The 20644-nt window shown below is 38.7% G+C and overlaps 1 protein-coding gene across 1 annotated transcript; it reads left to right on the top strand.

Moving 5' to 3' along the window:
• Window positions 1–12518: 12518 nt before the first annotated feature.
• LOC125316070 (putative receptor protein kinase ZmPK1) lies at window positions 12519–15139 on the top strand. Its single transcript, XM_048283084.1, has one exon. The coding sequence runs from the start codon at window positions 12556–12558 to the stop codon at window positions 14968–14970; it is 2415 nt and encodes an 804-aa protein (XP_048139041.1). The 5' UTR covers window positions 12519–12555; the 3' UTR covers window positions 14971–15139.
• The last annotated feature ends 5505 nt before the right edge of the window (window positions 15140–20644 follow it).

Here is a 20644-nt window from a genome sequence, read left to right as displayed (position 1 = left end):
AGTTTCATATGGTGAAATACATCCTGTGCTGTCCTCATGGATCTTCCATCAAGAAAAGCATCTTGATATGGAGTAATGAGTAAAGGGAGCAACTATTTCATTCTATCGACACAGATTTTTGATATGGAAGCCTGGATAACCCTCAGGTCCTGGTGCCTTGAGAGAGCCAAGCCGAAAAGTAGCAGTTTCCACCACATTATTCGTTAGACAGTGCAGTCAAGGCTGAATTCCTCTCTACAGTAACTAATGAAGGAATCTATCCCTCCAGAGTCTAGACTCTCCCACCTATTCACCGCATCACTTCTGAGAAGATCATAGTAAAAAAGCTTTCAAAAACAGCAATGACTTCCAGTTCTTTTCTCACCCATCTAGATTGATCCGGGTTTACTCTAAAAATTTTAGTGCCAGCCCTCATTTGAAGAGTAGTTTGGTGAAAAAAACTTGGTGTTTCTCTTTCCAAAGGTGAGCCATTTAACCCGGAGATCTCTAATGCCAGTACATTTCCTCCATTCTCCAGGTATCAGCCAGTTCTTGTATAAGTCGTTCATCAGTGTTTCCTTCACAAATGTAGAGCATGCTGGCATTTGACAAGTTTGGCCTGCACCCCATTAAGATTTTTGGCTTCGAGCTGGCAATTCCAGGCTTTAGTTTATTATCAGTTCAAGATAGATAATTACTAATTTTATCACCTCTAAATATAAGTAGCGGGTTCGCATCTATTGTGGGATTTCTTTTCTTGTATATTAAAGTGGACATTGTCTCGAATGATGACTTGAATTGGCCAACTTAGTCTCAAATAATGTCCCAAGCTCAATGACTAGCTAAATCTTTGCCAGCAGGCAGTAGCAACATCAGGGGCAGTTTTGACCAAAAATTTCTGTTTTGACCCAATTTGAAAAGCCCTAATTGAAGCTACAATTCGTACTGACCAGTTAAATAATTGGCTAAAACCCTAAAAACCAAAAAGCCCCAAATTTAATTCTGATTGAAGTTAGGGTTCTTCAGAGTGGGTGATGGTGTTGGGAGGAATTTAGGAAAATTGTGAGGGTTAGTCAACAAAAAAAGTTCTAACTTGGTTGTTTTTCTTTTAATTGAAAGGAAAATTTTCATTTCGAAAGAGAAGTACATAACTTCGCGATAAAGATATAAATCAAATAAAATAAGTAAATCTGAAAGATAAATCAACTCGTTACAACCTGCAGAGACCCATAAAGATGCATCAAAGCACATGCCAAGATTTTCCTCTCTAGTAATTACAGCTTTGTCAAAAAGTGGTGCATGGTTAGGTTCGGCGTCCCCAGCACCATCATCGTATAGATACAACAACGCACCCCAACAGGTTGAGAAAGCACGGGTAAAGCCTAGTAAATCCCAGATCTACTTTTAGATCATAATAGAAAAGCACACAAATCTAAATCTAACTTTAGACTGGGAGAGAAGATGCAAAACAGATATCAATTGATCACAAAATAACTTTTAGATAAGTTGACTGCTAAAGTAGTAAAAAAGCCGTGCTCGATTGTATGGAGCAAACATTAGAGTCGGAGCAAGTGACCATTTTCGAAATAGCAGATACTTCCGACATGCTCGCGCTTCGAACTTCTGAAACTCTTCGCTCGGAGAAAGTCGACGGGATCCTCCACGAAATCAACAATGAAAACTTAAAAAAGATGTGGTAGAGATATGAAAACAAAAGGGAGACTGAAAGACAGTGGGAAGGGGAGGCTCAGAAAAGTCCCTGCAGGGAGAGTGGGCGGCGTTTTTTTCTTTTGTTCTTTTGAGAAGAGGAGTCCTAAAGGCCGAGGGAGGTTGCTTTTTCCCCGAACTCGGTTGGTTTGATCGAATATAGTCGGATTCATATTGATATATTTAACTCGTTTTAACATATTTTTATGTAATACAAATTTAACGACTCATATCTGACCTATATCATTTAAACACTCCTAAATTCAACCAAATCATAGAATATTTGTTTCTTTTAAATTGATAAAAGAGTAATTTCATGCGATATAAATTTAGTGAAAATTTTGTATAATTTTTTAACTTTGATTTTATTTATTTATTTCTATTTTCTTCTCCTTTTTTCCCTTCGGCAACTGGTGGCGGCGGCTTTCCACCTCTTGAACAGTTTTTACATTTTTATATTTTATTTTTCTCTCTTTCTTTTACTTTTAAAAAATAAAAAATAAAAATATTAAGTGATATACTTGAGGCCCATTGACACAAGCCAAGTCCAACCCACTTAATTTTTTAGATGTGTCAAAAATGGGTTCAATTGTATGACTCATCTGATTCAACTTTAACTTTTTGGACCCAATTTCACTTGGCCTTTTAAAAACTTGCAACCCATATGCAGTCAATTTGTACAAAATATGAGCTAGAAAATAGGTCATGGACCCATATTGACGACTCTAATAGAGAGCGCTATATCAACAAAAAACCAATCATACTGCCGGAACATTAAATCGGTCAAAAATTGAATTTGACCTGATTCCACTGTCAAACAGGTGCCTGATTGAGCCAGATTAACAAATTGAAAGCAAAGATTTGAGGGGAGAGTCCAATCTTAAAAATCACAATTTCACTATTTTTGCAATTTCGAGCTATTAGGCTCACCAGGGATTTTTTTTCCCCTTACTATTTAGTAGGAAGCTCATCTTAGGTAGACAAATTTTGGACCTGTGAATTTGGAAAAACTGCATCAAAATCCTAAACGTTTTGTTCAATATGTATTGAAATCCTAATAGTTTCAAAAAAGGGCAATCAAGTCCTTCGAAAAAAAATGCTTATCCGATATATGCTAAGGTAGCACGACATGGCATTTTTCAATATTTATTGGTTTATGGGTGCTGACATGGCGACTTTAGGTGAACTTTTTTTTTTTGTTCGGAAAGGACTTTCAGACTTCAGTTAATCTTGAAGTATTGATACCGTGACAATCTAGATCCTTCGTTATCGACCTTCCCTGGCAGTGGTGTGGGCAATGAGGTCATATAGGGGGTTGATGAGGTCAGGTCACCACTGCATTTCTTAGGAGGATTCCAGTTTTTTTTTTCTGGTCATAAGGAGGATTCGAGTTTGAGACTGAAGTAAATGGACAAAAGTCACCCCAAAAATTTGATTTTTCAAAGAGATTGAACACAAAAATTTCGGTTGGGGATGTTTAGGACGTGATCCTCTTTAGGGCCGCCAAGCAAAGACGAAACGAAACCAAAGGCTTCACACGAATTGTCCTAATCATGCGCACGTGAGGAGGCGGGTTTAGGTCACACCACATCGAGACACGTTGAGATCTCCATTGTAAATGATTGGACGCCAAACACAATATTTCAGTGATGTGCACATGCCGAGATCTCCTAACTGATTTTGCAACAACTTGTGGTGCGCGTTTAAGTTCAACTTCTTCATTACCATCGCCATGCAGGGATGCCAAAATTAATATGTTGAAAGAACGCGTATCAGATACTTGTAAGGGACTTCAAGATCTGTGTCTAGATCTAGTTTGGAGAGTAAAGCCCTCAAATCTTAACCTGAATCTAGATCGGAAGAGGAGACCGGCATAATCTTGAAGAGGCTGTGGAGTTATGTCATGAGCATCAAAGAGTGAGATATTAAACATTTCAAACGAAAATTTTAAGGTGTTGTGGAGTAGTGGAATTTGACGGATATCGATTTGGAATTATGGTTTGTTCAGAGTCAATATTGAAATTCTGTGCGTGCTGTTGTACAGTTACGAATTTCTGGTTTTGAGATGATTTCTGCTCATCTTTGGCCATATATCTTTTGGGTCGGCTAAGTTAGTAATTTTGTGGTGTTTTGAAAGGACTTCCTCTTAACTCTATTTTCGCTTGAAACGAGATTTGTGGAGGAAGTTATGGCGCAAACAAATGCAGCGCCCGAAATGCGCATGGCGAACAGGAGTGGATGTCTACTATGAGCAAACTTTCACTGGCATATAGGTGTCGTTCTATCGACAAATAGGCTTAGTTTAGTCTAAGTCATTTATTAAATAGTAATTTCAACATTAGTTGCATTCAAAGTGACATATAACTAATCCGATTGAATCAACAATTTTCTATTCTTTATCCCATTCTTTTCAAATTCAAATTTGCATCGGTAGGAGATGACTGTTCGAATGAAAATTTTATAGTGACGATTAAAAAAAAAATTCAAAATTTCTTAACGGTCCCTAAACCATATGAACTGGATAGAAAGACGTGTGAGGAATTTAGGAAGAGGTGTGAGGGTTAGGAAAAGAATTTCTAACTTGCTTGGTTGAGTGCATGGAGAGTGCTGTATCATCCTCCGGCTGGAATATATCAACAAAAAAACCAGTCAAACCGCCGCCGGAACATCAAACCGGTCGAGAATTGATTTTCACCCGGTTCAACTATCAAACAGGTGCCTGATTGAGCCAGATCAACACATTGAAAGCAGAGATTCGAGGGAGGAGTCCAATCTAAAAAATCACAATTTTACTATTTTTGCAATTTCGAGCTATTAGGCTCACTAGAGATTTTTTTTTCCCCTTACTATTAGTACAAAGCTCATCTTAGGTAGATAACTTTTGGACCTGTGAATTTGGAAAAACTGCATCAAAAGTCCTAAACATTTTGTTTAATATGTATTGAAATCCCAATAGTTTCAAAAAAGAACAATCAAGTCCTTCGAAAAAAATGCTTATCCGATATATGCTAAGGTAGCACAACATGGCATTTTTCAATACTTATTGGTTTATGGTTGCTGACGTGGCGACTTTAGGTAAACTTTTTTTTTTTTTTGGGTAGGAAAAAACTTTCAGACTTCAGTTAATCCTGACGTATTGATCCCGTGACAATTTAGATCCTTCGTTATCGACCTTCCCTGGCAGTGGTGTGAGCAATGAGGTCATACAGGGGGTTGAGGTCAGGTCACCACTGCATTTCCTAGGAGGATTCGAGTTTGAGACTGAAGTAAAGGTACAAAAGTCGCCCCAAAAATTTGATTTTTCAAAGAGATTGAACACAAAAATTTTGCTTGGTGATGATTAGGACGCGATCCTCTTTAGGGCCGCCAAGCAAAGACGAAACGAAACGAAAGGTTTCACGCGAATTATCTTATCCATGCAATCATGAGGAGGCGGGTTTAGGTCACACCACATCCCGAGATCTCCATAAAAAATGATTAGATGCCGATCACAATATTCCAATGATGTGCACGTGCCGCGATCTCTCACTGATTTTGCAACAACTTGTGGTGCGAGTCTAAGTTTAACTTCTTCATCACCATCACCGTGCAGGGATATCAAAATCAATATGTTGAAAGAGCGTGTATCGGATACCAGTAAAAAATTCCGGATCTGTGTCTAGATCTAATTTGGGAAGCAAAACCCTCAAATCTTGACCCGAGTCTAGATCGAACGAGGAGACCGGCATAATTTTGGAGAGGTTATGGAGTTACGTCACGAACATCAAACATCGGGATATTAAATATTTCAGACAAAAAATTTGTAAGCCGCAAGTGCAACACTTAAGGCGTCTATAAAACCCAAATTGTATATTTCACGGATATCGGGATAAGTCATAACCAACACGCAAAGTCCAAGTCTGCCCCTTCACATTCATTAAAGTTTCTTTTCGTGACAAGTAGATGAATGAATGATTATGTACCATAAGGTTGCGTTTGGTCGTCGGGATTTCTGGTCGGGATAAAATTGGATTAGATAGGATAAGAAATCTAGGGATTTGGCCATATCCTATCCACTATTTGGTGAACTGTGGATTTAAAGTCGGATATTCTCATATCCTATCCTATCCTACATTTGGTAGAAACCGTATATCAATATAAAGAACATATATGCCCCTACGTGATGTTTATGAAATATTCCGATCTTATTACTATAAAAATAATGTTCTCATACACAAAAAAAAAAAAACTTGAAAATATACATATTTTATTTTATTTTCAAACCTCTTTGCAAAAAATAAAAAAATAAAATGAAAATAGAAATAAATGAGACAAGCAAGTTGTAATCATTCTAAAAGTTAGCTTTTATACGACGGATAAGAAAAATCCTATCCGACCTTATCTTACCCCCTCCCCTCGGATTTTTTAATCCGGGTTATATCCCTTCTATATCCGACATTATACTATCCAGGACACCTACCAAACACGGAATATGATAAAACATATCATATCCAAAGTTTTATATGGACGACCAAACGCAGCCTAAGTGTAAGATCGTAAATCGGGGCCTAGTTTTCACCATTTTTTACATTCATATTTAAGTTCTACGATGCAACATAATCATAGGGTCCAATGACTTTGCGATATACTTTGAGGGTCCCACTTATTTTGAGAAAAATAAATTATTTAAAAAATATTTTCTTAAAAATAATTTTTAGCATCGCTCGAAATAATTAACAAAAAAAAAAAAATTTTCATTACCGATAACAATTTACAGATAAACATTCTCCCAAACGATTTTGTTCGTTCATTTTTGTAAGTCATACAAGCGATCATTTTTAGTAAAACGTTTTTCGGAACGTGAATTTTTAGCGAAAGAACGAAACCGTTAATGCATTTATTAACAAATACTTTAGAGCCAATAAGTAAATAACTAATGAAGAAAACCCCGGCACGCTTCGACTTGTTCGTGTCATGGCTTTATTTTCAGAGGCGGGCGAGTCCCTTGTGAAAGTCTCGTCTAGTTTTCACCTCGACCAAGATTGAGTCATCTTCGCCGCACCCAAAAGTAACTTTTGTTCTTTATTTTCTGCACTTGGGTCCTATAAATTAATATTCTAAATATTATGGCGAATAGAATACAATGTTTCAATGATGAACATGACTTCGATAGATGATAAGGCCTACCAGGCACAAGACTTGGTCACGAGGCTCCTCAAGGCATCATTCTTAGCAATTTTATATTGCATTTGGACGGAGCACAACCCTAAACATTTTCAAAATAAGTTAAATGATATCCGAATTATTTCGGTTAAGTTGTGTAAAATTTTTAGATGTAAAGCTTCACTATACAAAAATTTCAGACCTTCCCAAGTCAATGCTCCATTGAGTAATTATATGGAAACTTCACATCTTCATCTTCTCGCATGATTAGTTCTATCTATAACGTTTTTCTCAGCCTATCGGACCCAATTTGAAGCCTTCACACGGCCAGGACAACAACTGACTGACCCTAAAAAGATTATTTTTAATTATTTTTTGTAATTTGTTTTAATTCGATATCGAATCCTCGACGTGATCCGTTGCTAGATGAGGAAACCGGTTATTAATCAGTTTTGAAAGCGCATGGTATTGTCTTTCTGTGGAGAGTTGGCGAGTCCCACCGCCCAATGTAAACATTAAGCAAATATCCGAATAGTTTGAAAAGAATCTTGTTAACGAAACTAGTTAAGAACATTTTAGAAAGTGAACATTTTTTTTTAAGAGAAATACTTTCCTGACAGTACTATTAGGGATGGTACAATTTCAACCGTAAATCCACACATCATCACTGCGTGTTTTTCATAAAACACTTATTAAATGAAAGATCGTGTGATTAGAAATAACTGATAGTATTGTTAGACTAACAACTTCCTTTTTTTTTAATACACCGTGGTTATCATGTTATGTGTAATCGACGTATTCGAAATCAAAACATTCCTTATTAAATATATTTAATAAATGCTTTGAGACTCATTAACAATAAATATTTTACTCAAGTACTTCTTATGTAGCACCAACACTCTTCAGAGACCTCCATGTAGTGTCCGACTCTCCGATATGCGACCGACACATGGTTAGCACCCCAAACACGTCGGCGACACGGAAGTCCAGCATGCCGACAAGCCATTTCGACACGTGCGGGATCAATTTTAAGCATTTTTAATAAATTAGGGATCAAAATGTAAATTCATTAAAAATATATATACTTTAATTTTATACGCACCCACCTCAAAATTAATATACCCAGCTAATCATTAAAAAAAAAATATAATCTCGAATTCCCAACTAAAAAAGAAGAAGACTTTTTTTTTTATCGGAATGAAGAAGAAACTCACAGTTGATATTTTTATATAAACATGACAAATTATCATCTATATATGAAAATATAAATTTAGTATACAACGTGTGCCAACATATCAAAATTCTCTATTTTTTTAGAAATCACGTGTCGGTGTGTCGTATTATATTGCTCCACATATCGTGTCGGGGCTACAGAGTACTCCTTGCTTTCTAATTGTTTAAGCAGCTAGCCCAAGGTGAGGATGTAAGTAGGGTCGTAAAGTTTCCTGATTGGGAAGGGTACAAGTTCCAAGTTTCTGAAACCCATGACCCATCCTATGGGCTCTTGGAATTGGAACCACCTAGAAACATGTCGGTTCCATTTTCACTGCATGTTAATGTCAGTAAAAAAATAAATAAATAAAAAGAAGTGAACCAGTTTCCACTAGCGGTGGCCACGGGCCGTGAATCGCCGGTTCCGGTTCATGAACCGCCGGTTCCAGTTCGTGGCCATGATGGAATCGGAGCCGGCCCTTAAAGGGACAGTTCCGATTCCAGGCCGGTTGAAGGCCCGGTTCCGATTTTAAATTTTAAATTTAATTTTAAATAATAAATTATGAAATAAAAATAATAAATTATCAATTATAAATTATAATCAAATTGTACATTATAATCAAATTGTACATTACAATCAAATTTGAGGGGGGAAAAAGCGAGAGGGAATGGGCTTGACCTTAATGAATTATTATTAAGCGCCTACATATCTTTTTGGGGATAGAAGAATCAAACCCATATAGTTCTACCTTAACTTACCTCATTATCAATCGTCACTACCCGTTGTCGTACTCGTGGCGGTGGAATCTATATTATCATCATTGAAGAATTCGTCGTCTCGATCCAGCTCTTGTTATCAAAATTTAGCCTTTGTCCAATCATGGACACAAGCTTGAGCCTCCACAATATTCGGATTTAATTTTGAACGACAGTTGTCCAAAATTAATTCTCCGGCGCTAAATGCTTGTTCAACCGCAACCGTTGAAGAATGGGTTGCTAACATTTTTCTTACGATGAGAGCGAGGACTGGGAATTAGGTTGAATGAGTCTACCACCACTCCACAATTTTGAAATCTGTGCTGTGTTGGGTATCACGAAACTCAAAAGCAATGGTTAAATAATTTTCTAATTCGGAAATATTACCGGTTGCTTCCTTTTGTCTTTTTTGTCTATTAATGAGCAGATTGTACTCTTTACTAAGTCTACCACTCTCCTCCCTTTGTGATGCACTAAGTTGAGAAGATCCACTATCGCCTAAACCATATCTACTACAAAATTCATTATATAATGCTACTATTGCTTTTTTAACCGATACATGTATAGTTTTAATATCTATTGTTTCATTCAAATGTAAATAATCATAATAATAATCATTCAGATAATCATACAAACCATTTAATTTAGTACGTGGATCGAAAATAATAGCAACCAAATAAATAAGAAGAATACATGCATAATAATGTTGTCATTTTGCTTTCATTACTATAATAGTCGGAGCTAATTGAACATTTTGCTCATATTCACAAAAAATACCAGCAATGTTAATAAACTCTATTAAAAATAAATGCGTAGTAAGATAATAAACACCAGATAAATTATAAGTTGCATCACTAAAAACTTTAAAAAAATCTAAATTTTTTTTGCAAACAACCCAATCTTGCTAGAGTAAAATAATTTCGAAAACATTATTTGAAATAAACATACATAATAAATCTTTATAAGCAAAAAGATTGATGAAGCAATTCATAGGTAGAATTCCAACGAGTCGGAACATCTTTTGAAAATCTTTTTGGTTTTTGTCCATGTGATTTACAAAATCTGCCCAATTCTTTCATAATTTGGGAATGACTCCATAAAAATTTAATTGCTCTCTTTGTGAGGGTGAGAAAAGCCTCAAGAGTTCGTAAATCATTTTGTACAGATAAATTTAAAACATGGTAAGCACATCTAATATGAAAAAATTATCTGTCAAAAGAGGGTTTATAAATATTTTCGAAACCGGGAATGGAAGCGGTATTTGACGTGGCATTATCAAAACCTACTGAAAAAACTTTATTATTTAAATTATATTCTTCTAAAACTTGCCTAATTATTTTATAAATATTATTGACCGTATGCCTTTAATCAAACACTCGAAATGCAAGTACTTTTTTTTGAATGTTTCAATCGTCACTTATCCAATGATATGTGATACCCATATAAGAATGAATTTGCCAATGATCACTCCAAATGTCGCTACCTATATGCACACGTCTATTGAAATTCGTAAAAAAGTTTTGCAAAGCCTTTTTTGTTTTTTATAAATCCTAAAAAGTTCACGTTTAAGAGTAGTTCTCGGAACAGGTTTTTCTTGCAGAGCATATGCAGTGTTGATAAAAAAATTCAAACCAAAATTTTCACCAGTAATAAAAGGTAAATGTTCAATGGCAACATATTGAGCTAATGTTTCTTTATAAAGTTCATCATTATAACGAAATAAAAGAGAAGTGTTAGGATTGGCGTACCCGAAAATTTGTTGTTGCCTGGTGTCGATTCCCGTTTGCATTGCATGTTTTTGTGTTAGATGTCGACGATATGTTCTATTGCCGTCTCCTTTATTAAAATTGTATGATTTCGTAAAATGTTTACGCTTTATCTTGTACTCATCTTGCATTGGGACGTGCTCAACGTTGGGAACACAGTTGATATTATCATCATCGCCTATCCAACATATAAACTCACGAGGATCATATTGATCATGAGGTTAAGGATAATCGGATTCCCCCATCTCCATCGGCATCGAGCTCTTTCCCATGTTACGAGATCCGCTTCCACTTGCCATTTTTGTTAGAAAATTGAGCGGAAAGTGATTCAGAAAATTAACAGAATTGAGCCGGGATTGAGCGGATTGAGAGTATTTGAAAGAATTGAGAATTGAGAGAATTTGAGAGAAATTATGAGAAAAAAATGAAAGAGGAGGAATCGTATTTATAGGAAACTTAAAAGGAAAAAAAAAGTGGAGGGGGGGGGGGCATGAGGGGGGATAGAGCACCCTTTTTTTGTTGGGCCAGTTTCTAATTTTTTAAAACCGAAACAGGCCCTTGAGGGGCCAGGCCGGTTCCGGTTATTCTACGGGGCGGTTCTGGGCCCAAACCGGCCCGTGGCCATGTCTAGTTTCCACTCATCTTTCATTTTTGTGAGCTTAGATGAAAGCTGACTTAAGTACATTATAAGTTTCAAAATTTGTGTACGGCACTTACTTTAGTGTCAAAACTTTCAAAACAATTACTTAAGAACAATTTTTTTAAAAAAACGGTCACTTTAGTGCCAAAACTTTCAAAACGATTACTTTTGTACGAACTTTTTTTAAAAATGATAACTTATGTGCCAAAATTTTTGAAAAACACTCACTTTGGTGCTAATTCCTCCGAGCCGCGTCAACTCAAATATTAATGAAAAAATAGACCACATCGGATTTTCGACGAGCCACGTCGGCTCAAATCGAAATTGGCACTGAAGTGATCGTTTTAAAAAAAGTTGACATTTAAGTGATCGTTTTAAAAATTTTGATACTAAAGTGAGAGCAGTATACAAGTTTTGACACTTATAGTGTACTTTAACCGATGAAAGCCTATCCAACTGTAAAAACTTCCAATATAGACATAGCCAGACTTGTCATAGAGGCTAAGAGAGGGAGAGTGAAATAAAGAGAGGGAGAGTGAAATAAAGTTGGAGATTTTTTTTTTCCTCTAATGGGATTAGAGATTGCTAATGAACTAGGCTTTTCACACATAAAATGTAAAAAAAAAAATCGTAAATAAAATCGTAAAGAAAAAGATGAAGTCATAAATAATTAGGTACGCATATAGAAATGTCATCCTAGGTAAACTTGTACCTTCCTATAGGGTACCTTGCAAAGGGTACCCGGTGCATGGTGCAAAGTGGGCATAGTATGACCATAATTCGAGCACCTATCACACACCCTCCAATCCCGAAATTTATGGACCTGTAACTTATCTTGCAAGTTCTAACACCTCCTATGAAACCTACCCGAGACCATGCAGGCTCTACGGCCTACGGGTTCACGGATTCTCGTACCCACCCCTAGATATAAGTTTTTTTTTTTTTTTGGTCAAACCCCTAGATATAAGTTGGTGTCAATATTTGAGGCTTTTAACGTTATTTTAAGCAGCCCATAGGAAATAATTCCAATAGTGAAGCATATTCATTCGAATGGCTCTACTTCTTTTCCCTTGCTAATAATTCCGCCAGTGCCGGCTCTGAAGCACATGATGATTTTCTTTAATCGTGCGGGCCAAATCAAAACAAAACCGTGGGAACCAGAATTCCTCCAATCTCTCCTCTTATTCATATAATATAATATAATCTTCGATCAGACAACGAAATAAATGTCTGTGTGCCCCTTGTGACAGGTATCATTTTGGGCAAAGTCGTTGACTTTTATTTCTCACCATCTGTACGTACGCGCACTTAAATCCAGAACTCTGTGTCCACACATCTCCCAAAACTCCAGCGATGACACACAAAGCCATCGCATTTTCAAGGTTTTCTCTCTTCCTGCTCATCATCTTCTCCACATGTTTTTCCTTTGCAAGCTCAGACGTTTTGCGCAGAGGCTCTTCTCTATCGGTTGAGGAACGTGACTCCGACACTCTCACTTCCCCGGATAACACCTTCACATGCGGCTTCTACGGCCTTGGAGGCAATGCTTACTGGTTCTCGGTCTGGTTCACCAACTCCTCGGACAGGACCGTCGTTTGGACGGCCAACCGGGACAAGCCCGTGAATGGCCAAGGCTCGAAGGTCACACTCCGGGGCACCGGCTCGTTTGTCCTGACCGACGTGGACGGTTCCGTGGTTTGGGAGACCAACACGACTTCTACCGATGCCCGTTCGCTCGAGCTCTTGGATTCGGGTAATCTCGTGCTGAGAAGTCCTGATAGGACAGTTCTATGGCAAAGCTTTGAGTATCCAACTGATACTCTGTTGCCAAACCAGCTCCTCACCAAGGGCAAGAAATTGGTGTCGTCTCTACAAGCAGGAGCATTTTACTCTGGCTACTTCAATCTCTACTTCGACAGTGACAATGTGCTGAGGTTGATGTACGACGGACCGGACGTATCCAGTCTCTACTGGCCGAACCCCGACTTAGACGTGTTCCCGAATGGGAGAACAAATTACAACAGTAGCCGGATTGCAGTCCTAGACGAGACGGGCCATTTTCAATCGAGCGACCAGTTTCAATTCAATGCTTCCGACCGAGGCCGCGGGATCAAAAGGCGGCTGACAATGGACCACGACGGGAACCTGAGGCTCTACAGCTTGGACACGCAGTCTGGATCGTGGGTGGTGACATGGCAGGCGCTTCTGGGATTGTGCAATGTGCACGGATTATGTGGGAAGAATGGGATTTGTGTGTACACACCTGAGCCCAAGTGCACATGCCCCCCTGGTTATGAGATGAGCGAGCCTAGTGACTGGTACAAGGGTTGCAAGCCCAAGTTCAATTTCACTTGCTCCACGTCTCAGGACGTGAAGTTCTTGGCACTCCCCAACACGGACTATTATGGGTTCGACGCCATCTACAACAACAACGCCTCGTTCAATTTCTGCAGGCAGGCCTGTTTGGACGACTGCAGCTGCTTGGGGTTCAGCTACCGGGAATCGCAAAGATGGTGTTTCGGGAAGAGCTTGCTCTTCAGCGGCTACAAGGCCCCAGCTTTTCCCGGAACTTTACATCTGAAACTGCCCATCTCCATGGTGGCATCCTCGGATCAGATTCACAATGGCAGCGATCCCGATTGCCCCGTTGCCGGAGACCAATTAATGGTAGGTTCGTCAACCACGTATGACACTATAGGCAAGAGGGTGAGATGGACCTACCTCTACTGGTTCGCATCTGCGATTGGGGCGGCCGAGATCCTTATCTTTTTCACGGGCTGGTGGATTCTCTTTGGAAAGCGAGATGTGCAGAGCATAGTGGAAGACGGATACCGCGCGATCACGAGCCAGTTCAGGAGGTTCAGCTATGAGGAACTCAAAAACGCGACCCAGAACTTCAAGAAAGAGATAGGGAGAGGAGCGTCAGGATCAGTGTACAAGGGCGTTTTAGCGGACGAAAGGGTCGTGGCCGTGAAGAGACTCGGAGACGTGTCCCATGAGGAGGAGGTCTTCTGGGCTGAAGTCAGTACAATTGGGAAGATAAATCACATGAACCTGGTGAGGATGTGGGGGTTCTGTGGTGAGGGCAAGCACAAGCTCTTGGTCTACGAGTACGTGGAGAATCAGTCCCTGGACAAGCACTTGTTCTCGGGGGACTTCATCGAGTGGAGGGATCGGTTCAGGATCGCGCTCGGCACTGCCAAAGGCCTGGCCTACCTGCACCACGAGTGCCTCGAGTGGGTCATCCACTGCGACGTGAAGCCGGAGAACATCCTCCTGGACAAGACGTTCGAGCCCAAGATCGCAGACTTTGGGCTGGCGAAACTGCTCCAGAGGGACGGCGGGAATTCGCAGTTCTCGCGTATAAGGGGCACGAAGGGCTACATGGCGCCCGAGTGGGCACTGAACCTCCCGATCACGGCGAAGGTCGACGTGTACAGTTATGGGGTGATGGTCCTGGAGATAGTGAGGGGGATTCGGCTCTCAAATTGGGTCGCGAAGAAAGCGGAGAACGAGGAGCAGGAGGCCGAGCTGACGGCCTTCATCCGGGAGATGAAGAGGAGGATTCAACGTGGAGAGGATCTAGGGATAGAGGATTTGGTGGACAAGAGATTGGAAGGGCAATACAGCAGGAAGCAAGCAAGAATGCTCGTCGAGATTGGCGTGTCGTGTGTGGAGGAGGACCGGAACAAGAGACCGACCATGGATTCAGTAGTGAACCAGCTGCTAGAACTTGATGATGAACCTAACTTTCCTATGTCCAGATAATGAAGATTAAGCCCTCTTGCTGATGGCTTTCGGTATCGCGGAATATCAATTTCCAATTTTTTCGTCTTTTTGTTTTGCGTAGAGGGATTGTACCATGCTAATGCTGTATGCGAAGTTCATTTCATTCCGTTTCTATTTGAAAATGGGGAGGAGATTATTCATCGTGACACTGCGAGAAGAATCTCAATTGAACCAAAACATGGTTCAGTTCAGATCGCGAGGATGGATCACTTCGAATTTGCATTTGAGAAGATGATTTAGTCCACGTCAAACTGTCAAAAGAATACCTAAAGGAAGGCCACCAGAGCAGGAGAAGAAATTTTGGAGCTAGATAGATAGCCGATAGGCATTACACAGTGACCTCACGTCCCCACTGTATTAAATTCAAACAAATCAGCGTGGCTGGCCACATTTGGACAATGACAGCGACCGAAACCAAAAAACATGATAAGACTTAACGAAGGAACCACTTTTAACCCCTCTTTTTTTTACCGTCAATTCATCATTTATTTTAAATGTCGAGGTGCATGAATTTGGACTTCTTCTCAAGTGTTGAACATTTCAAAAGAAGGTTTAGAATGCACATTATTTCGGATAAGAACTTAAAAGTGGTCATATTAAGATATATTTGGTTTAGCTTTTTCAAACGACTTCGAACTTCTAAAGTGCTTTCGAAAAAAAAAAGGTTTGTGAGAAAAGAAATTTGGATCACATTGGGAAAATCCTAGCATTAGGTTTTTAACTTTTTTGAATGGCAGGTTCGCATTTTCTTTTCCCAACTTGCCGCTACTATTGATTTCATATTTCGATTTTACCCTCGCGAATATTCATCTTCTCTTTGTAGATTTAGAGTTTGCAAAGTTGGAAGAGTTGTATAAATGATGTTGGCGACAGGTAGGTTGGGGTCGCGCGACACCGATGTCATGTCACAAGGGTCGCGCGGTCCCATCCCTTAGGTCGCACTGTCGTTGGAGTCCAAATTTGTTGCCTGAATTGCACGGCATTGGAGTTTTGATCAGACTCATCTAAGGTCGCATGATCTCGGAGCCGCCTCACTTAGGGTCGTGCAACCTTGTCTTCCCTTGCCTAGGCTCTCGCTGACCATCCTAGCCCTTCGACGACTGCCGTCAAAGTCTGACGACCTCCTCTGGCATTGATCGAGGCCTTTGGTTGCGATTGTTGTGTGGCTCTGCTCGTCGACACTCTCCTTAGCCGTCCCTTGCTTTGCTTGCAAGTAGGCCGAACTGGGGGCTACAACTGGTGGCGATTTGGCCGAGGAATTAGTGAAGCTGAAGCAGAAATTGGTGTTGCAGGTGCTAGTGGAGCAAATTTTCTTCTATTTTTTCACTTCAAAGTTGCTTGCAAAAAATGTACCCAAAGTGAGGGCAAACAAACCGTATTTTTTTTCGACAATTATGCCTTTCAGAAAAATTATAAAAAAAAGTCATAAATCTATTATAATTATGTTAGTTTAGTCATAATCCTTCTTTTTATCTATTAGGATCATCAACAAGCATGGTGAAATGCTTTTTGTCAGAGCTTAGGACTAGCTTTTCTGGATTTTAATTTCAGCTCAGCGGAATCCAAAGAAAGACAGACCTACCCACCAGTTTTAAATGGCAAGATCAATAAAATATAATTGGATCAAGAGAAGAACCAATGTTCTTCTTCAAGATTTATCTCGTGTCTAGTACTGCATGATCGGGATTTTTGCTTGTTTGATTATCATATGAAATTCTGCTATTGTAATTATCTCACTAGAAATTGAGAAGTTTAATTGGGGAATAGTTTTGAGTTATGGTCAAGATTTGGCCAAATGATTGGAGGGTGAGGACAACTTGGCTGACACAACTAAAGATGTCGAAAAGGACGTGCTCATCAGTAATGTGTTCATACCCGGTTTTTAGCCAACAAGCCATGCAAAGGTAAAATCCGAGACAAGGTTCGTTCCTTGACTGGAAAGAGCCATTTTAATATTTTTTAACAGTAAAAGGACATCCGAAGTGTCAATATTTGTGTACAGCGCTCACTTTAATGTCAATATTTTTTTTTGGATCACTTAAGTGCTAAATCGGAAAAAAACCGATCACTTAAGTGTCAATTCCGGTAAAAAATGATTACTTAAGTGCCAATTCCGGCCAAACAATATATGCGACATTTTTTATTAATTTTTTAATATTATGTGGATTTTTTTGACAAAAGTTAATCCACATGGCGTCTACGTGGTAATTTTTTTTTCCAAAAAAATTAGTCTACATGGACACCACGTTTAATATCTATTTACAAAATAAGCTAAAATATTTTTAAAAAAATTAAATTAAATATTAAAAAATAGCTAAATAACTAAAAAAAAGAAAAAAAAAATGCTGAAGATCATTTGCAGCAACGAGGGCTTGAAAGCCCTCGCCGCTGCCACCCACCATCACCAACAATGGCCTTCGACAGGTGGGGACCGGTTCACCGGGAGTCGCCGACCCCTGACCACCGGCTAGTGAGGCGAGGGTTGCTTGCCTAGCACTAGCAAAAGTTGCGGGCCTCGCCGTTTTGGGTGAGGGCGGCCCTCACCCAAGTCCGGGCGAGGGCTATTTGCCCTCGCTATGGCTAAGTAGGGCCACCCCCACACCTTTGTTCGGTGGCCAAGGGTTGCCAACCTTGGCTGAATAGCCCTCACCCATTGCTAACCATTACCGGTGAGGGCTGTGCAAGCCCTCGCCATTGCAAATCTTGAATTTTTTTTTTACTTTTTTTGTTTTTGTTTTTTAGTTAATTTTTTTAACTGTTTTTATTTATGTTTCGATTTTTAACTTGTTAGGTGGAATTTTTTATTATTTTTTGGCTTCTTTTTAATGTTGCTGAGATCTCCGGCGAGCTACGTATGCGCCATGCATGATTTTTGATAAGCCTCATTGGACTTGGCATTGAAATAATTATTTTTCAAAAAATTAGCTTTTAAGCGATCCAAAAAAAACATTAGCACTAAAGTAAGCGACATATATAAATATTGGTACTCCTCGTGTCCTTGTGTCATTTTTTAACCTATAAATTTCAAGGCCCAATACCCAAAAAAATCTAACTTTAGCATTTGTGACAATTCTACTCAAAACTTTTTTTTGTCTCTTAAAAAACTCTAACTTTTACATTTGTCTCAATTCTACTCTAAACTTTTGCTTTGGACCCAATTCTACCGGCCTAGTACCAAAAAAACCCTCAACTTTAGCATATGTCCCAATTATATCCAAAATTCTTTTTTTGTCTAGTAAAAAACCTCCAATTGTTACTTTTATCCCAGTTGTACCATCGTTAACCTTCCGTCTATAATCACCATTAGTTAATCTTATGTGGTATTTTGACGTTGTTAATGAATGACACCTCAATAAAGCTGACATGAAAAAATTTCTGAACTTCTCTTCTGTAGTTTGCTTCCCCTATATATTGCTTGGAGACGGCACGTTTCGTATTCTTTTCGGCACTCAACAACCCAAAAAAAGGCTAGACATTGAGATATTTGGAGTAACAATCTAAAACCTTCTCGTCCTTAAAACCTACTATTTCTAAATTTCGAAGATTTATTGGTAAGTTCAGCGAGAAACCTTGAGCCACGTAAGATTAATTATCGGTGATTATGGATGGAAGACTGACTGTGGTAGAATTGAGATAAAAGCAAACGTTGAGAGCCTTTTATGATACAAAAAAAAAGTTTTGGATATAATTGAGATATATGCTAAAGTTTAGGGTTTCTTTGGAGTATTAGATCGGAAGAATTGAGACAATAGTAAAAATCGGGAGTTTTTTATGAGATAAAAAAAGTTTTGGATATAATTGTCACAAATGCTAAAGTTGAAGGTTTTTTTTTTAGTATTAAACCTAAATTTCAATATCTAAACTTAGGCATTGATTTCATCAATAATCCAAATATGACTTTAGATGACTTTTTGCTCAACCCTCAAAGTCAAACTTTAGTCAACATTTTTCAGAAAATTAAAAAAGTAAAACATCACTAATTGAATTCTTTTCGTGCTTAATTATACTTTTAATTCTTCAACTTCACAAAAACCAGTCGAAAATTAACTCCTTGGTCAAATGAAAAGTTTTGACATTCATCTCCAAATTTCAAAATTCAATGATTTCTAATCTAGGGACCATGGGTAATCATAATTTCAAGTCAATTTTGCGATTTCAAGCTTTCACAGATTGATCAATTTTCGAGTGCCGATTTCAGCCCCGATCTGTCCTTAAAAAAATAATGCCAATAAACCTAATTCGAACCCAATCAAGTGAAATAAGCTTAATTTCAATATCAATTCTGAAGAAATCATGGCAATTTCGCAGAATTTACTGTCAAAGGACTAATTGGTCCTGACATGTTTGGGTTGGTTCAACCTATTTGACTCGACCAAGGCCAACTGACTTGGGCCGAAACCCAATTTGACCAAATCTAACCAATGTAGCTAATTGAATAATCAAGACGATTGGAAAACCTCAGACCGATCCGGTCAACCCAGGTCAATCCACTTTGACCATACTTAGACTCGACGCATCTAGGTAAGTATCAATTAAATCCATCTAGCCCAAATGAGAAAAATACCAAATCCAATTAAAAAAAATTTAGAGCTAAATTATACAATTAGAAAATCCCGTGTCAACCAGTGGCCAACCCAGGAGGGCCAGATAGAGCCCGGCCCATTGGGCTATTGGGCCGAACAAACCAGCCCAGCCCAACTATTCGCCCCTTCTCTTCTTACATTGCAAGGATTATTGCCATTAATAAAATTACCAAAATACCATTGCCATGGCACCAATCCACGTGAGGCTAATCTTGATCATTCATTAGTCCTTCAATGTCAGCCATTTAACTTGCCAATTCATCAAGCCATATGATAAAACTCCACCCAATAAGAAGCTTACTTTTGATCAAACGACTTTGAACTCAGAATTCCTCCAACCTTTGCATGTTCATTGATTTTTATGATTTTTTTTTTAAAGTTGAACCTGAGAAATTTATCTGAAATAGGAGTTGTAGGCAAGATCAAGAGCGTTTCAACGATATAAATGAAATAGCAATCAGACATCATCTGCTCAAGAAAAAAAATATCAAGCTCCAGAGAGTGAAAGGAATTTGGTTTTGATTTGAAAAAAATGAGTTCGTGTGGGCTGATTTTGTTTTGCAATTTTGAGACATCGGGAGGTCCTTTTTTTCCCTCAAGATGTTAAAACATAAAAGTTTTCAAGAGGAGCCAATGGAGCATTGGACGAGTTGGTTGAGCTTCTTGGGGCTTAGACAGTTAAACCGATGAGGTCCCAGATTTGACTCCCAACAACCACGTCTTGGGGCATTTATCCGGTGGCATTGACATACCCCTATCACTCCGAGGAGTAGTCCATTGCACGTGAAAAACCTCGGTTATAAAAAAAAAGTTTTCAAGAGGTCCTAAATTGTAAATTTGGAGATTTATACAAATTTCGAAATTAAATTGGGTTGGGAAATTTAATGAAATTCGGATAAGGTTAAATTGGCCTTCAAAACTATTCCGTTTTTTACTCTGGGGTATTTACTAAAGCTTTAGTACTTCTTATGGGGATTTTTTTTTTTGCAAACAATCATAATATAAAGGTTGAAGAGAACATGTTGAAAGTGCTCCTCGTAAAATTTCACAGCATTTGAACTTCGTTTACT

The sequence above is a fragment of the Rhodamnia argentea genome, chromosome 7 (genome assembly GCF_020921035.1).
Source record: "Rhodamnia argentea isolate NSW1041297 chromosome 7, ASM2092103v1, whole genome shotgun sequence".
Classification (NCBI taxonomy): domain Eukaryota; kingdom Viridiplantae; phylum Streptophyta; class Magnoliopsida; order Myrtales; family Myrtaceae; genus Rhodamnia; species Rhodamnia argentea.
Note: the sequence above shows the minus strand (reverse complement) of the source record. Positions and strands in the feature narration are given on the sequence as shown.

Bases quoted from the DNA above. Each gene is read 5' to 3' on its own strand.
- LOC125316070 (XM_048283084.1), top strand. From the start codon at position 12,556: ATGACACACAAAGCCATCGCATTTTCAAGGTTTTCTCTCTTCCTGCTC.